This window comes from Pteropus vampyrus, unplaced genomic scaffold (assembly GCF_000151845.1).
Source record: "Pteropus vampyrus isolate Shadow unplaced genomic scaffold, Pvam_2.0 Scaffold143, whole genome shotgun sequence".
NCBI classification, from domain to species: Eukaryota; Metazoa; Chordata; class Mammalia; order Chiroptera; family Pteropodidae; genus Pteropus; species Pteropus vampyrus.
In genome coordinates, this window is record NW_011888924.1 from 3,163,209 (window position 1) to 3,180,776 (window position 17,568).

The 17,568-nt window shown below is 44.0% G+C and overlaps 2 protein-coding genes across 4 annotated transcripts in view; one reads left to right on the forward strand and one right to left on the reverse strand.

The window, feature by feature from the left end:
* The first annotated feature begins 2 nt into the window (after positions 1–2).
* FTSJ3 (FtsJ RNA methyltransferase homolog 3) lies at positions 3–7,425 on the forward strand. Of its 2 annotated transcripts, none has more exons than XM_011368537.2 (21): positions 3–111; positions 423–513; positions 658–763; positions 1,030–1,076; positions 1,189–1,268; positions 1,727–1,826; positions 1,918–2,112; positions 2,193–2,308; positions 2,423–2,527; positions 2,614–2,714; positions 2,944–3,024; positions 3,120–3,266; positions 3,411–3,546; positions 4,631–4,812; positions 4,966–5,080; positions 5,162–5,448; positions 5,719–5,804; positions 5,894–5,993; positions 6,105–6,288; positions 6,368–6,462; positions 6,542–7,425. In XM_011368537.2, exons 2-21 carry the CDS (start codon positions 447–449, stop codon positions 6,732–6,734), a joined length of 2,523 nt encoding a protein of 840 aa, XP_011366839.1. In that variant the 5' UTR covers positions 3–111; positions 423–446; the 3' UTR covers positions 6,735–7,425. The 2 variants fall into 2 exon arrangements, with proteins under 2 accessions (XP_011366839.1, XP_011366838.1); XM_011368536.2 differs by lacking the exon at positions 3–111 and adding an exon at positions 211–352.
* DDX42 (DEAD-box helicase 42) overlaps positions 7,222–17,568 on the reverse strand; it is a 29,531-nt gene continuing 19,184 nt past the window's right edge. The window contains exons 9-18 of one of the 2 annotated variants that reach the window (XM_011368534.2): positions 17,088–17,264; positions 16,384–16,512; positions 15,681–15,780; positions 15,052–15,099; positions 14,438–14,535; positions 13,224–13,500; positions 12,245–12,471; positions 10,697–10,807; positions 9,473–9,574; positions 7,222–8,783 (exon numbers count right to left, since the gene is read on the reverse strand). In XM_011368534.2, coding sequence (XP_011366836.1) covers positions 8,088–8,783; positions 9,473–9,574; positions 10,697–10,807; positions 12,245–12,471; positions 13,224–13,500; positions 14,438–14,535; positions 15,052–15,099; positions 15,681–15,780; positions 16,384–16,512; positions 17,088–17,264 — 1,965 coding nt within the window. In that variant the 3' untranslated portion in view covers positions 7,222–8,087. The remainder of the gene's footprint in view (positions 8,784–9,472; positions 9,575–10,696; positions 10,808–12,244; positions 12,472–13,223; positions 13,501–14,437; positions 14,536–15,051; positions 15,100–15,680; positions 15,781–16,383; positions 16,513–17,087; positions 17,265–17,568) is intronic. The other variant, XM_023535637.1, reaches the window with a different exon arrangement.

Consider the following 17,568-nt stretch of genomic DNA (forward strand, 5'->3'; position numbering starts at 1 on the left):
AAATAACAGGGGCCATGATAGGAGGAGGCCTAAGTGAGGTCAGGAGCTTCGGAATGGGGCGACAAGGTCACAGAACTCCTAAATGTTGCCCTCTAGAAACTCGGTTTTAGTGTAAGTAATCTGCTCTCTTGGTCCCACCTTCCAACTTATAAGGTCCGCCAACAGAGAATAGAGGAAATATGTTTTTTTGAGGCCACACTCAAAATGGCGGAAAACTTAGAGCCGGGGACGCAAGCGACGCAAGCGGAAGCGGAAGTAGTTTGCTGCCTCCATGTGCTGCTCCAAAAGTGTTGAAAACGGCACTGGGTGGTGTTAAGTCGTGTTGGGAAAAGTGTAGAGAGTGATCACTACGGTAAGCGGGGAACGGAAAGCGGCATCTAGTGCTCGGGGAAGAGACGTTCCAATTTCTACTTTCTTCTCAGACTGAGTGACACTCTCGATCTACCATGGGCAAGAAGGGCAAAGTCGGGAAGAGCCGGCGAGACAAGTTCTATCACTTAGCGAAGGAGACAGGTGAGTCAAGGTTCAGGCCTCCCGCGAGGTAGCGAACGAGCGACCTTGTGGGATTCGTCTCCTTACCGAATACTGAGTTTCTTTTCCCAAGAAATCTCGCTGGGGGAGCACTCTGCGGACTTACAATTTTGTCATCGCCCCCAGGTTATCGTTCCCGCTCTGCTTTCAAACTGATTCAGCTGAATCGCCGCTTTCAGTTCCTGCAGAAAGCCAGAGCCTTGCTGGACCTGTGTGCTGCGCCAGGGGGATGGTGCGTAACAACCGGCATCTGTCACTTTTGGTGGCCTCTTTTGGGGTTTTGGCCTTGGATGGTAGAGTTTCATTGGGAGAGGGAGGAATACAATAACACCAACCTTAATTTCTATACTCCCCAGCAAATACGCTGCAGAGAAAAAGTTTGGAACATGTCCAGAGGACATGCATGCTCTGGCCACTGCACTTGGCAGGGCTCCAAACACCCGGAGGTGGGAGAGGAAGGGCCAGTCCTGGATATTTTAATCTTTGTTTCTTTTATAGGCTGCAGGTGGCTGCCAAGTTTATGCCTGTATCCAGCCTTATTGTGGGTGAGTGACAGGTGGCTCTCTCAGGTTTTTTAGGGGTGGGGGATATGAGGTATTGTGTTGTACATTTCTTTTCTTCTTGCTTGAGGCAGTATTCTGATCTGTTTTTTTCCAGGTGTGGACTTGGTTCCAATCAAACCTATTCCCAATGTGGTAACACTCCAGGAGGACATCACAACAGAACGCTGTAGGCAGGTGATAGGAATCTCTCTTTCTGTCACCTTTATTTCTTCCCTTTATATGCAGACATCCACTTCTGTGCCTCTTCCCACCCAAATCTTCTGGTAGCAAGATTTTTCCTGTTTACCATGCTTTGAGCAATGCCTGCATGATGGTCTGTAAGCCTGGGATATGCCTTCTGTCCACTCCAGCTTTTATTTGGTCAGGAATGAGGTGTTTGGAAGTTGAAGAAGCACAGAGATATCAGTGAAATCCTTTACAGTGGGTTTATAGTAGAGTAAGCTCCAAGAAGAAAACGGACATGTTATTTTTATTTATCATCGTGTTCCCTGTGCTTGGCACAGTATTTGGCCCATGGTGGACACTCAGCAAATGACTGGGTAGACAAATGGCTGAATCAGGGATTCCACTTATAGCCATTCCTGTGTTTCTGTTGCCATAACCGCCCCCAACCCCCCTCCGCTTCTCTGTAGGCCTTGAGGAAGGAGCTGAAGACCTGGAAAGTTGATGTTGTGCTCAACGACGGGGCCCCCAACGTTGGGGCTAGCTGGGTCCATGATGCTTACTCACAAGGTGCCAGGAGTCGGGGGCATGGAGATGAGGGGGAGATGGGTATGCCCTTTTAGGCTGCAGAGGTCCACCGCTAACTGTCTCTCTCTCACAGCCCATTTGACACTGATGGCTCTGCGTCTGGCTTGTGATTTTCTGGCCCGTGGAGGCTGCTTCATCACAAAGGTTTTCCGTTCCCGTGACTATCAGCCCCTACTATGGATCTTTCAGCAGCTGTTTCGCCATGTCCAGGCCACCAAGCCCCAAGCCTCTCGCCATGAGTCTGCAGAAATCTTTGTAGTCTGCCAGGGTATGCACCACTCCATTCTTTCTCTTGACTTAGTCTCCCAACCACCAAAGCACACTTTCTTATATGTGCTATCATCCTAGGGTTCCTGGCTCCTGACAAGGTTGACAATAAGTTTTTTGACCCCAAATTTGCCTTCAAGGAGGTCGAAGTCCAGGCCAAGACTGTTACTGAATTGGTGACGAAGAAGAAACCAAAGGTGTGTTTGGGGAACATGGCCACTCTCAAGTCCAAAAACTCTGGGGAGATTGGGCCTGGTGGGTCATACAGACACCCCAGAAGGGACTGCTCAACCTTTATTTCCTTCTCTAAGGCTGAAGGCTATGCCGAGGGCGACCTCACTCTCTATCACCGCACCTCAGTCACTGACTTCCTCCGAGCTGCCAACCCTGTTGACTTCCTCTCCAAAGCCAGTGAAGTGAGTTCCTACACTTGAGAGGTATAAGGGAGCCCCAGAAACGTGGTGTGAAAACTTTAACTGTTTCTTTTTCCTCCTCCCAACAGATCTCGTTAGATGATGAAGAGTTGGCGCAGCATCCAGCTACCACTGAGGATATACGAATGAGCTGTCAGGATATCAAAGTGCTGGGGCGCAAGGAGCTTAGGTATGCAGTAGGGGTGGGTGTAGGTGCCAGGAGCCTCAAAAGCAGAGAAAGGCATCTGAAGGCCATGACTTTGTATTTCTGGTAACAGGATGTTGCTAAAGTAGAAATTTGGGGTGGGGACCTGAGCCCTAGGCTTTATGTGACTCGAATGTGAAATTTGGGGGGTGGGCCTAAAACAGAGGAGGTAGGGACAAAGAGGGAGAGAGTGTCAATCGTATTTCTGTGGCAGGTCTCTACTGAACTGGAGAACAAAGCTTCGGCGACATGTGGCCAAGAAGCTAAAGGAGCAAGCAAAGGCACTGGATATCAGGTGAGGGGGAACGAAATAAAGCAGGGTAGGTGTCGACTGGGTGCTAGGGGAAAGTGCCTGGGAAAATGACCAAACTCCTCGGACTGTTTTGTCAGCCTCAGCTCGGGAGAGGAAGAGGAAGAAGGTGAGGAGGAGTCAACAGCTGGGACCGTGAGGCAGCCCTCTGAGGAGGAGGAAGAGGAAGAACAACTGAATCGGACCCTGGCAGAGATGAAGGCCCAGGAGGTGGCAGAATTAAAGAGGTGAGGGGGCCTGGGGAGGAAGTTGGTGAACCTCCACCCCCCGCAGAGTTGTTAGCATGCGGAGGTGGGAGAAGAGAATGAAGGCGTGGATGGGGATCTTCAGAGCTAGGCAGGTTTTTCAAATTCCTTAAATTGACTCCTCAGAAAGAAAAAGAAGCTGCTGCGTGAGCAGAGAAAGCAGCGGGAGCGTGTGGAGCTAAAGATGGATCTTCCTGGAGTTTCTATCGCAGATGAAGGGGAGACTGGCATGTTCTCCCTGCGCACCATCCGAGGTCACCAGGTGAGGCAGGGCTGGCACAGACTGCGAAGATGGGAGGATCTGTTTGGGCATTTGGAAGGGGAGTGGGGATCAGATCTTTTTTTCTTAATGTGCTGCATGATCATGGTACATGGTTTCTGTCTTTACTCAAAAGTATGTACATGACTCAGTGAGGGGAGACTGGGGAAAAATGAGAGCCCTGTGTCTCAAAGGCCAGGAAGGAACAGACACCTAACATAACGAAATTAGAAAAACTCATGAGCGTGATACAAATTTATCCTTATAGAACTAGGTTATTGCGTGTATGCACATACATGATATATGATACAGAAGAACAGAACTAAGAGGCATTCTGCAAGAAGCAAGGTTATAGTAGATACAGTCAAGGTACCTGGGTTACCAGCGCGAGTGATGGAAGGTTTCCCTTAGGGGAACATCGTTCTTCAGTGAGACCAAGTTAGCACCTTGGTGCCTGTGGCTACTGGATGGTGCTTTCTGCTGAGTACTGGAGACTCTGCTCTTCCTAATAAAAGCAGTGCCACAAGCAAAAGCAGCTTTCGTGGCTTTTGTGTGGGAATGGAAACCAGGTCATCTGCTGTACGGGAGAGGCAGTGGAGCGTAGTGGTCCTGGAGCAGACTACCACTTGTCTGTTCTTTGCCACAGTTCCCATATCTGTAAAAGAGAATAATAGAACCTACCTACCAGAGTTTGGGAATAAGAAAAGATGTATGTTACCTGGGTACCTTAATTCAATGGAAACAAAATGTAAATTGTATTATTTCCAGAAGGTGATAAGGTGCCTTCTGAGAGCAACTTTTTAAAGAAAAACCAGTTTTAGAACATTTTAAGATTTGATTCTGTATAGGCTGTGGGGTACTTTTCCATAAACCTATTTCTGCTACAAGATAGCTGCGTGGGACAGATCAGTGACCTCGTCTGGAATGGGAAGTTTTAAACAGCCCTACCCATCAATTCTCTGTCTGTAAAGCATATATGCCACAGCCTATGTCCTGATGTTGCTGAGGACAAACTAAGATAATGGACACAGGAAAAAAGCACTATGTCCCTTCTGAGTACCCTTAATCTGTTTCTGTCAAACTTTAGTTGTTAAAGGAGGTAACACAAGGGGACATGAGTGCCGCAGACACGTTTCTGTCCGATCTGCCAAGAGATGACATCTATGTATCGGATACTGAGGATGATGATGACGCATCCCTGGACAGTGACCTAGATCCAGAGGAGCTGGCAGGAGTCAGAGGACCTCAGAGTCTAAAAGACCAAAGGCGGTAAGGTGGGGGTTGCCGTGTGCAGGAGGGAATGCCGACCCCCTCAACTTGAGTCCTGAAGCAGAGCTGGTGGCAGGTACTGCCAGAGGGAGTGGGATGTTGAGCAAGTTCACCCGGGCACTGACCCTCCACCCACTTTCCTTGGGCCTACAGGGTACGATTTGTAGATGATAAAAAAGAGGAGGAGGAAGAGGAGAATCCACTGCTGGTACCACTGGAGGAAAAGGCGGTCCTGCAGGAAGAACAAGCCAACCTGTGGTTCTCAAAGGTAAGAGGAGGCTGGGGGCCCAGACAGGGAATTGGCATTCGCAGGAAGAAAGGTGGCTGAAGATTCCAATCCCCATGACAGGACAGCTTCAGTGGGATTGAGGATGATGCTGATGAGGCCCTGGAGATAAGTCAGGCCCAGCTGTTGAACGAGAGCCGTCGGAAGGGGCAGCCTCAACCGCCTCAACCACCACCACCACCACCACCACCTTCCAATTTGAAGACTGAGAGAAAACCTCCCCGGTGCCAGGATGAGGCCCCTAAAGAGGCAGAGACTCCATCGGGGACAGAGGCTGCCACTGGCCCTGGGGTGGAAGAAAGAGATGACAGCTCAGACAGTGACAGCAGCAGCAGCGAGGACGGAGAGAGGTGAGTGGTTGCAGCTGATGGGAGAAGGGATGAAGCAGCAGCAGAGGTTCTAACCATTTCTCTAAGTTTTGGAAAATTTCAACCTTGGCTATAAATAAAGAACTTTAAAAATACTGATGGTTCTGATTTTAGTGGTTTTCAGGTAGCAGGATTTTCAGAAGCTTCCCAAGCAGTTTTAAGTAAGAACCAAGGTCGAAGAGAGGCAGGAGCGGGTCTGAGTGGGGTGGGGAACGGTGGAGCATTCACGCACGGTCCTCCCCCCTTCCGCAGTCGGGAACCACGCCACCGTAAGAAGAGAAGCCGTGGGCTTAAGTCAGATGATGATGGGTTTGAAATAGTGCCTATCGAGGACCCAGGTGAGTGGGTCTGCACTCAGCGGAATGGGAGGAGACAACGGAAGTTTCAGTGTGGGATCAAGCTTGGACTTTTTTCCATCCCTCTCTAGTGAAACATCGGATACTGGACCCTGAAGGCCTTGCTTTAGGTGCTATTATCGCCTCTTCCAAAAAGGCCAAGCGAGACCTCATAGACAACTCCTTCAGCCGGTAAGGGGACCAGAAAATCCTGAGAAGTGGCCTAGGGTGGGGTGGGTAAGTGGTAGTTTCTTCTCTAGAAAGCCTGGAGTAGTCATTAGGGCTGGTGTCCTCTCTGCCTAGGTATACATTTAATGAGGATGAGGGGGAGCTTCCAGACTGGTTTGTGCAGGAGGAAAAGCAGCACAGGATACGGCAATTGCCTATTGACAAGAAGGAGGTGGAGCATTACCGGAAACGCTGGCGGGAAATCAACGCGCGGCCCATCAAGAAAGTGGCTGAGGCTAAAGCCAGAAAGAAACGGAGGGTAAGTAGTGGGGCTGCCTGAGATGAGAGGTGGGTGGGACAGAGGTGGGGAAGTCAGCCTGACCGAGGTCCCCATACAGATGCTGAAGAAGCTGGAGCAAACCAAAAAGAAGGCAGAAGCTGTGGTGAACACGGTGGACATCTCAGAACGAGAGAAAGTGGCACAACTTCGAAGGTAATGGGGGCAGGTCACCCACAAAGGTACATGGTTAAAGAGTGGCAGAAAGCTTCTAACCTGTTTCTTCCATTTACAGTCTCTACAAAAAGGCTGGGCTGGGCAAGGAGAAACGCCAAGTCACCTATGTTGTAGCCAAAAAAGGTGTGGGCCGCAAAGTGCGCCGGCCAGCTGGAGTCAGAGGTCACTTCAAGGTGGTAGACTCAAGGATGAAGAAGGACCAAAGAGCGCAGCAACGAAAGGAGCAGAAGAAAAAAAGCAGGCGGAAGTGAGCAGAGCCACACGGGGCCTCTGAGCAGGCGGCGAATGGACAATCTGGCCTCCATGGTACCAGCCCTACCCTTGCTTGCATTGCAGTCACTTGAGAAGACAGTGAGGTGGGGACCTAGAGCGCTCATGGTGGTCCCTAGCGGTGAGGAGATCCTTTGCCTGAAGGTCTCCTGTCAAAGCACTGCTGCAATGTCGTGTCAGTGCTGTAACACGCCCCCAACCCTTCCATGAAGAATGAGGGGTACTAGATGAAAGGTTATACCTTTTTAAATCATGAGGGGAGGTTCAGTGTTGGGGTGGCATTCATTTTAGTCTGTTCCTGGGTAAAAAGGCCTCTAGTCTTCCATCTTCTTTTGAATAAAACCATGGTGACAGATGTCCTTTCTAACAGTTCAGTTCCCATTAAGTGGTAACTCCTGTGCTACACTGTTCTAAGTTATATTTAACGTATACTGACTCATGAAGTAGAAATGACAAACAATCCATAGGTCCCAGTAGTAAAACATTTACTAGAGCAAGCAGAAAGGAATGAACATCTTAAAGAAACCGTCACAAAGTCACAAAATTCAAAGTATGTATATTTCTTTTATAAACAAGATCGAACAAAAATCATCAAAATCATTTCAGCAAAAGATTTTTCTACCATTGTGCCAAGTTAAAAAAAAAATACAATAAAATAGACAGTTAAAAGCTGTTGTTGGGTTTTTATTTTTTTAAATTTAGCAACACTTCAGACCTAGAGCGACCGTTTTTAGGATCATCTTTCCCCCTTCAATAGTAGCGACTCTGGGTAAAGCAGGCTGCCTTTTCCTGTCTCAGCTGGGGAACCTGAGCCTCGACTCCCATTTAGAACCAGATACTTTCCTTTCCTGCAAAAGTCTGGAAGTACCAAAGTACTTCGCAAATATCCCTAACTTCTCAAAGGATCAGGTTTGCAGAAGCCAACTCCTAAAAGGGACTGCCTGGCCACATAGCTAAGACAAAGAATATTACTTATGTTTATAAGGTGACATTTTGGTAAAAAATATACACTACATGTGATACAAACCGAGAGTGAGTTTTGTACCCCATAAGGCCCTTTCTTCGAAGGTATCCTCATCTGACCCTCATAACTCACCCAGAGCCAAAAGCAGCTTCCCAGCTCTCACTGCTTCCAAGGACTAAAGCAGCTTCCTAAGAAAGCATCTGAAAAATGACCCAGACGAAGGGGTAATGTCTCCAAGCTCCAGCTATCCACTAAGGGCAGGGGGCCCTTATACCTTGGGCCCCAACCCAGCCCTGAGACACCTAGTTACCAAAAACCTTTCTAAAAATAAAATTAAAGACAATTGATTTCACACTTCAGCACATACCATCTAACTGTCCCATCGACTTTTCTTGCGCTTGGGAGGCTCAGGGACAGCAAAACCATCAGCTGTCTTATCTGTCTTGCTGTCCATTTTGTCCATCTTGCTGCTGTCCACCTTGGGGTCCATCCTGCTCTCACGGTTACAACCTTCTTTCCTGCTTTCACCATTCCGACCATCATTTGCACCTCGGCTCTCCCCATGTCGGCCTCCACCTCCATGTCTGTTCTCCCCATGACGATGGCCATCAGCATGACGGCTGCTGCTTTCTGGGTAGCGGTATCCCTCTCCATGGCGACCACCATCTCCGTGACGTGGGCTATCACCATGCCGACTGCCACTGCCACTCTCTCCATGACTATGACGGCTGCCACCCCGGTTATCAGTGTATCTCTCTCTCTTCCCATTGCCACCCCCAGTCCCTTCTCGGCTGTTATTTCCTGAAGCTGTGTTGTTGACCCCCTGAGCTCCAGCAGTAGGGTAGGTCACTGGGGCACTGCTGAGGTTCCCAGTGTTGCCAAAGCCTGGGATGCCCTTGGTGGCACTGGCAATGGGGCTGTCAGGACTGTTATGGCCCTGCTGGGATGAATTAGTTGGAACAGAATTCAAGCTTCCTGCACTTGTCCATCCACTTGCTCCAGCAGCAGAACTTCCAGACTTCTGGTTGCTTAAACTGGCGGCAACAAAGTGACTCTTGTACTGTGACTGAAAGAGAAACAACCAGAATAGTAAGATAGCAAGTTCAAGAAACCTGACTATATAAGCCTGGCAATGATAAAGTAAGTATACAGAAACTTGGGTATTCACACACAAGATAACATCCATGCTATTGTGGCACTGTGACTTTAGCATCCCGATGGCCCCACAATCCTGTGTTTTCTGTGTTCTTCTATTAATGAAAAATAAATCTTGGGACCTAACTGAAACATCAGTCTGGAGATGGATATAATGTGTACATTAAGGTCAGCTAGCTAACTGGAGGGGCAAGTGTAGAAGAAAGATGGGTTCAGAGTTCACAAGATACAGAATCAAACTTCTCTTTTCTAAAAAATGGCAATTAATCAGATTACAACGGCCTTGGAGATGGGTAACACTAGGCTGTGGAGGATGGGCGGGAACACCAACCATGCTTAGTACAAGAGTCTCGGGCTCTGGCTGTGACTGAAGTAGATGACGGGCAACAGGGGTTTCTCCAGCCTCTACACCTGCATCTGTGGGTAAGCTACAGGTAAGTGTATATTCAAAACTGAAAGCAGTGACTTCTCAGTCCCTAACTGAAGACCCTAATTCAGCATCAAGCCTACAAACCCAGCTACCATCTCGAGACTAGGTCCCCTCATCTCTGCCCAAGAGTCATTGCTGAAAGCTCTTTTAGCTAAATGCTTATCTCAGACCTGAAAAGCCGCTTTCATTGCTGTCAGCCGATCTCCCATGGCTCCCGTGGAGGGCTTGTAGGCCTCGTAGTTGCTCATTACATTGTTGTTGTTTCCTCGGTCCTAAAAAAGAAACACCCATGAAGATAGAAGAAAAGGGAAGCCCACCAGCATAGACTGGGCCTCAATATACTGAAAATGAGTGAGAATCGCAATGTGAACAGGATATTTTTTTTAAGTTACGTCTTGTGAGAAAAGCTACAGCAACGAAGAATCATTTAAAAATGCTTATGCTTTTCAACCCAGTAATTAACCCTAATAATCAGAAATGAGGTTAGATTATGCTCAAAACTGATTATGTGGTATTATTTACACATACAAACATAAACATGTTTACATAATTATATTGATGAAAAAACCACAAGGCGGTATAGCATATGTATGACTGCTCAGGCTTTGGAATCTAGACCCTTAAGAGTCTGAACCTCAGCTTCAACACTTATCAGTGTGCAATCCTGGGTGCCTCAGCTTTATGATCTATACTTACTCTCACTGGGTGGTTGTGAAGATAGTTACTGCGATTGCTTGGGCACATATTAAGTGCTCAACATTAGCTATCACTATCATCTGCGCCATCTACATCATTATCATAATGTGGGAACAGATTATTTATCAGAGACACCAAGTTAACTGTAATGCTCCAGAAATGCAGACTGGCAGCCTTCTTCCTTGGTTTAGGCATCAAAGTGACAGGAAACAGGCAGTTAAAAAAAGCCAGTCAAGAAAAGCTAGCTCTCATCCCCTCTCTGATGCAATTTCCCAGAGAGTGCAGGAATCATTACTGAGTTTAGTTACAAGATAAAGCTAGTTTGCAGACTGACCCTGTGGCAATGTCTTCCTAGCAGTAGGCACTAGGCCGCTGCTGGAGGGCTTGTAAAAATAGACGGTTGGGCCCCACCTCCAGAGTTTCTGATTCACTAGGTCTAGGGTAGGGTACCAGTTTGCATTTGCTGCTAGTCCAGAAACAATCTGAGAACCACTGCTAATCTAGACTGACTTCCTGAGCACCTAGTCAGCCAAGTACACGTAGGTGCTTCTTTGTATTGACTCAAGCCAGCAGATTAAACAAAAGCTCCCTTCTGACAGAGTTCAGAACTCAGGAAGGTTGTCTCAGATAGAGAATAGTCCTAGCATCACCCAAGACTCAGGACCGACTCTAAGGGCACTACTGTAGTATGGACTCACCGTGTTCTCAGAGCCTAGGCCAGGCCGCTCCCTATAGCCTAGGCCTCCTCCACCAATGTTCAGCTTTTTGCCTTTCCCTCCTTTGAAGCGGGATTTCCGAAACCAGGCATTCTGCAATGAACACGATTCAAGGTTAAACTAGGGGATGGAGAGGCATCCAGAGGAAGGGAACAAGACCAATGAGCTAAGTGGGAGAGAAGAACTTTTTGCTTCATCTTTAGCCAATATACTTATGGCAAAATAGGAACTATTCACAGGAAACACAGATGCGCTTCTTTTTAGTAATTTAATCTATCAATCTGTCATCAGACTTAGATTGTTATCTAAGGCTTCCTTTACTGCTCCTTCCAGGGCCTCCAGAAAGGGAAGTGATTAGTTAACCTGGATACTTCTTAAGAGGAAAATGAATTCATCTTCTATGTTTCAAACACACTATACATACCACAGGAAATAAAAAATTTGGAGCTTTTACAATATTAGTAGGTTCAGAAAGAAAGGAAAAAAGCTACATAAAGTGAGATTTATTAGAATCGACTCTAGGGGCAGAGGCCCAGGACTGGTAGCCACATAACTGGAAATTTTATTTACCAAAGAGCCTAAAAGTTTTCACTGAACTTGATCACTGCCAAAAACTACTGATCAGATTTATTCACATTCTCCTCTGAATGCAGACATCTCTGAGGGAGCTTAGAGCTTTATCTGACAATCCCATGTTACAGTCAAAGTAAAGGTCTTTAGAGGCAGGACAGGCCTGGCAAAGGTGCTGATTAGGAAAGCTGATCATAGCCTGAGAGCACAGGAAGCCTGAGGCACAAAAAGAGATGTAGGAGAATGCCAGGGCCAAAATGTATCTTGTTCAAAATTTTAGTTTAGGGTTGTCTCTCTATACCCAGGAAAGGGAAGGAAACATTATTCTACTCTCTCGGGCAGTGCAGGTCCTTCACGCCCAGGACCTGAAGCACAGGCACCACCACACTACAACGGCCTTATGGGTTTGAAAAACATCTAGGTTCCTAAGTATCTACTATCAGAATGCGCATCCTGAACCCATATGTAATTTGAGGACTGCATATACTAACACGACTCAGGATTTAATTTGGTAGAATGCCTCACTCCGTTTTGGATTAGTAATCAGTGTGGTAAAAAGCCTGAGATCTAAGCCTATACACCATTTTTTTTGAGACATCACACATTTTTAGCTCTGTCAAAGAGAAGACTGTTTGCAGAGACAGCCAATAATAATAGTAGCCATCTTTGAGATTATATTTACTAAAAAGTGTGCTATGGGGCAAGCAGGTAGAAATTTCAGAGGAACAGATTTTAGCACAAAGATAGTAATAGTTTTTTGATGCAGATGCTTCTGAAAGGAGAGAATAAAAAGACAGACCAGATAATTTTAATGTCCTACAATACCAATCTGTACCTTGTAAGCACTATCCTCCCCTGACCTTTTTCCTGACATGTTCCTGTTACCTGCCTCAGGTTTGTTGAAATTTTTTCACCTAGTTTTATAGCTCAGAGCAATGCGAAGTGTGCCCAGCCCCTTACCTGCATTGCCAGATCCAGGAGTTCCTTGGAAACATGCTGATTGGCTCCTTCCAAATTCCGGACAAGGTCACCAGCAAAATTGCTGTCCTTGGGAGTCAACAAGGTATAGGCAACGCCCTTCTCACCCGCTCGTCCTGTGCGGCCAATCCTATGAGTATGCGTATCAATGTCTCGTGCCACGTCATAGTTAATGACAGTCTTAATCGAAGGAATGTCCAGACCACGAGCTGATTTAAAAAACAACCAAATTTGTTTATTCTTCATTAGGAGTCCAAAGCAACCAAAAATGCTAAATCTCTAAAAACATTTCTCTTAGCTAGGCAAAGTGCATGGTTTGGTGAGCTGAGATACAGGCATACAAATTATTTTTCTAGAACAAATGCTTCTATTGTAGATTCTATAAAGCTGGGCCATCTACTGTAAGGGACATATATCTTTTGCCATCAATAACCTGCCACGGACTCTCTCTTGCACCAGGACTATATGTTAAAAAATATATATATATCTATTAAAAACCAGCATCAAAAGTGCTTTGAAGCTGAGAAATTAACTTCTGGAAGAAAATACATTTTTTAACGGCAGTTATTAAAACTCAGAACGAAGCCAAAAATCATACGTCAAAAAATCTTCTGATCTTGAGTGAAGTATGCCCAAATAAATAATGTAAAATATCTACTATATTCAGACACACGACACGGGGAACAGCCTATAATGTAATTGCCTCAACATTTTTTTCCCCCACAAGTTATCTTCCAATTGCAGAGTATTCTTTTTTTCGGAAAGAAACACTGAGTGAAAAATGGTACCCAGAGCTCCAATTGTGATCACTGCACTCTGAATTCCTGCTCCACAGGGCATGGACAGCCAAGCCAGCACAGCACCTTCGATCAGCCTGCTCAGATATTATAGGTCTTATACAGCAATACAGAGCACCCTTACACGTAAGAATCTAAGGTTGTTAGTGAAATTCATACTCTACCTGCAACATCTGTGGCCACCAGGACTGGGATATCCTTTTTCTTAAAGTCTGAAATGACTTTGTTTCTTTCACTCTGATCCATGTCTCCATGAAGCAGCCCAAGATTATGACCTTCCTGCTTAAGGTTGTTGGCCAGCTCCTCAGCATTGGCCTTTTTAGTAACAAACAAGAGGACACTCCCTGAAGAGGTAAACTCTACCAGACGCCGGGTAAGCCAATTCCATTTACTAGGCCCAGAATGGAGAATCTCCACAATCTGTGTCACATCTTCATTTGCCTGATAAGGAAGAAATGAAACAGGATTGTGACCCTTGTGCCACAGGGCACCTGAACAAGGACCAAACATTTTCTACCTGTACCTAGAAGAACCTTGAACAACCCCTCTTCTCCTTGGGCCTGCCTTCGGCAAGTCAAGTGCAGTTCAAAACTAATGTCCCTTTCTCAAATCACTTAGGTCTCCCCATCACCCCTGATGTGTACATATACCAACTAATTTGTAAGCCCCGATACTTGGCAATACTTTTCTATATGCCTATTCAGATTATCCCTAATAAATCAAGCTCCCTTTTCTGTCTCTCCTACTCACTGTTCCTAGTATAATTCATACATGCACACAGAAAGTACACACTCAAAAATGAAAATCGGACAATGTCAAAACACTAACTGCACAGAACTTTCTTTAATAATCATGGCAAGCAACTTACGGAATTCTCAAAGCAGCCTTAATTGAATTCCAAATCACAGTTCAGAGAAATTTTCCATATAGGGCATATGTACAGGTAAGGGAAAAACTCTTCACTCATTTCTACCATGGCTTTCAAGTCACCCCCACTCCATGCTGTGCAGGCCTCCTCCCACAACCATTTAAAATGTCAGTTCCATCCTAACTGACTGGTAGTTTTCTAGGTAAAGCTTGCTTTTTTTTTTTTTCATCAAAAGGTTAAAAAAAATTTTTTTTATTACGAAAAAATTTTAAATATCCAAAAAAGTAAAATTAACACAATCAACTCCCATGTACCCATTACCCAGTTTCAACAATCACCAACAGTTTACCAATATTTTTCATCTACCTACCATTGTTTTTTAAAGCAAACCTGAAACATGCTGCCTCATCCGTAAGTATGTTAATAACATTTTTTTTTTCTCTCGGTAATGAGAAATTAATTCCATGTCTCCATAATATGAGAAATAACCCATTGGGGACCCAGGCTTACCTCTCCGATATCTCCCTGCACCACTCTAATTGGGTCGATCAGGATGTCTCTGGCCAGTTTTTCAATCTTTTTCCTAAAAGTTGCACTGAATAAAAGAGCTAAAAGGTAAAGTAAATTCTGTTAAAGAGACAGTATGAGTTCTTTTTTGAATACCATTAAGCTTCTTGACATTCAAAATATTTAGTTTTTTAAACTAAACCTACCTGAAGTTTAAATTTAGTTAGAAAATTGATTCACTAAGGAAAAAAAAGATTTGCTCTTATTCTATTTTTATACATTACCAGTTAGGACAGGGGTTGTCAGCAAGGTTCAGAAAAAAGGCTCTTTAAATCAGCAGATCTGCACTGTGCACTGTCTCTACCCACCAGTAAAACTATAAATTGGGACAAGTCACTTAATTCTCAGCCTTTGTTTTATCATCTATAAAAATGAGTGACTTCTATCTAACGACCTATGATGGCTAATTACTTGACCTGTGCAGTTCAAGTAATTATCTCATTCTTTACGGTTCTTATCAGTACACACACATGGTCATTTTTGCTGCCATAACTGAGTGTGAAATAAGTGTTTATTCTGAGTACAAATGTAGCTTAACAAAACTGTTTCATACATACTCTGTCTGTCAGGACGGACATGACTGGCTATGGATCGCACCTGGTACTCTGGAAGAAGTAGAACAGTAAAATTAGTATTATATAACTCTACTACAGTTTGAGATGCCTGAAAAAGTCATTTTAGTAAAAATCTTCATAAGAGAGGTTATAAGAATTTAATAAACTTTTTAACTTCTAGACCTAACATTCAGAATGAAACTCTCCACCTAGCTGGGCTAGGCCCAGTGGTATTCCAATCAATAAAGACAGCTAGAATTTTCACACAGCCTGGTAAGTCAAGGACAGGAAAGCAAAGGACCTGGAATGACATGACATCTACCTACCTAATAACACAGACCTTATCCTCTACAAATCAAAGACATATAAATAAAAATAAAGCATAGAGAAAACATTCCCCTTATATACAAAGGCACTTTCAAATGCCCTCAATCCAAACAAATCTAATATACTTTTCCCTGAGAGAACTCCTAAAAGTAGTTCATTAGTTATATCGCTACAGTCTAACCCTATGCAAGAGTATAATTTTAAGCTTCTCTCATGCAGCAAAAGAAAAAGGTAAGTCTAGAAAGACATGGAAAAAACGAATATCATGAGGATGAGGAAAAAAGAAACCAGTATTTAAAGCATACCGAATCCCATGTCAAACATTCGATCTGCTTCGTCAAACACAAGATAAGAGACTCTTTGAAGATTGGTAGCTTTCTTCTTCACATGATCGATCAGTCGACCCTATGAGATTCAGAAAATGAATAAGTATGATGGAAAGCATTTATAACAACTTTCTAGAGTTGTGCTCCTGGCAAAAGTGCTAATACTCCAATCTTAGACTCTAATAAACACTGGTCTGACAGCCTCTAATTTTATGTACAGAGCCCAAAAGAACAGAAAATTTGAAAACAATTAGATTCTTCCTTTACATTGTGATTTAAATTGTGGGGAAAAAGCCAGAACTATTTTTGTGAGGCATTCTGAAATGACCTAATTTAAAGCCTTATTGATGGGTTTTAATGTTTAAACTATACTCTTCTAGGAAGCTGACCATATTCTTTCTGAATCTTGAGGCTCTCAGTGACTAACAGATCCATTTTCTAGGAGAGCATAAGAAAAACCATTTGAAATAGAGGGGAATTTGTAGCTATAAATACGTATGACAGAGAATCTTACTGGACTATTTTATAGTCAACTAATCAAAATTAAACCAAAGCCACAGGCTGTCATTCATCAGAGTACTTCGAGCCATGCTTTACCACAGTTTAGGGGGAATTCCCTCCAATAACTAACCATTTTTTCCATACCAAGAGAGGGTGAGAAGTCATTTAAAGATATACTTACTGGGGTACACACAACAATCTCTGCCCCTTCCTGAAGGGCCTTGGCCTGCTCCCACATGCTCCCTCCGCCATACACAGCCACTGACCGAAGATTATATGCTTTCCCAAACCGCTTACATTCTGCATGGATCTACAAAGTTGTTGACATAATGACATATTAACAAACTGCGACTAACAAATATCTGTCACAACTCAGAATGCAATGTCATAGAAAATCAAAAGCTAGAAAATACTTTAAAATCATAATTTTATTCATAAAATAAATGAATCAAATGCCATTATCATAAGTCAACAGGCTATCTAAAAACTTGTCCTGGTTATTCCTTTTTTTTTTACTTCTCTTCCTGACCTTGTCATTGCCTTTCTACCAAGTAAAAAGAATTAACCCAGGAGGAAAATACTGGGAGCTTATAATGCAATCAATTCCCACAGCATTTTTTTCTCTTAAAGCAGTAGTTTAGAGAAAAATGTGTATTTGGTTATATAGAAAATATGCAACACATAACATTTTCCAAGTTTTCAGGTAATACAACGTGAATGTTCTTATACCAGTGAACTGTACACTTCAAACGGTTAAAAGGAAATTTTATGAGTATTTCACCATAATTAAAAAAATACATTTTTTCCTGGTAGTTTTACCCACTTGACTGGTTAGTCCCTTGTTGGTTCACATATGAAAGAAGGCATTCTACATAAAGCACATACCTGTTGGCAAAGCTCCCTAGTAGGACACACAATCACTGCAATTGGTCCATCACCTGGTTCCAATTCCTTCTGGTCCATTATATGAATCAACATGGGCCAGATAAAGGCTGCAGTTTTTCCACTGCCTGTCTTGGCAATACCAATCATGTCTCTACCACTTAATGCAACGGGCACACCCTAGAGAAAAAATAAAATATATCTACTCTCAACTTTCCATTTTACAGATGTTCTTAAAGAAGGATATCCTGGGGAAAAGTAAATGACTATTAATGATATTCATTTCCACTGGAACAAAAACATATCCTGGGCTATGCATACTGACTATGGAATAACCAGAAACACCTGGCATTCTCATTAACTTCTTGATTTTTAAGAAATATTCTTTTTATGTTGATTAGTCACCATTTATAAAATATAAGTGACTCCATTTTTGTTAAAATACAGAAATAAAAATTTATAATGAAGCAGGTTGCTAAAATTT

What these genes read in the sequence shown, in the direction of transcription:
- FTSJ3 (XM_011368537.2), top strand. Translation starts at nt 447, where the DNA reads ATGGGCAAGAAGGGCAAAGTCGGGAAGAGCCGGCGAGACAAGTTCTAT. An exon ending in AGTCTAAAAGACCAAAGGCG is followed by an intron (nt 4,813 to 4,965) that starts GTAAGGTGGGGG and finishes TTGGGCCTACAG; the next exon opens with GGTACGATTTGTAGATGATA. An exon ending in CCAACCTGTGGTTCTCAAAG is followed by an intron (nt 5,081 to 5,161) that starts GTAAGAGGAGGC and finishes TCCCCATGACAG; the next exon opens with GACAGCTTCAGTGGGATTGA.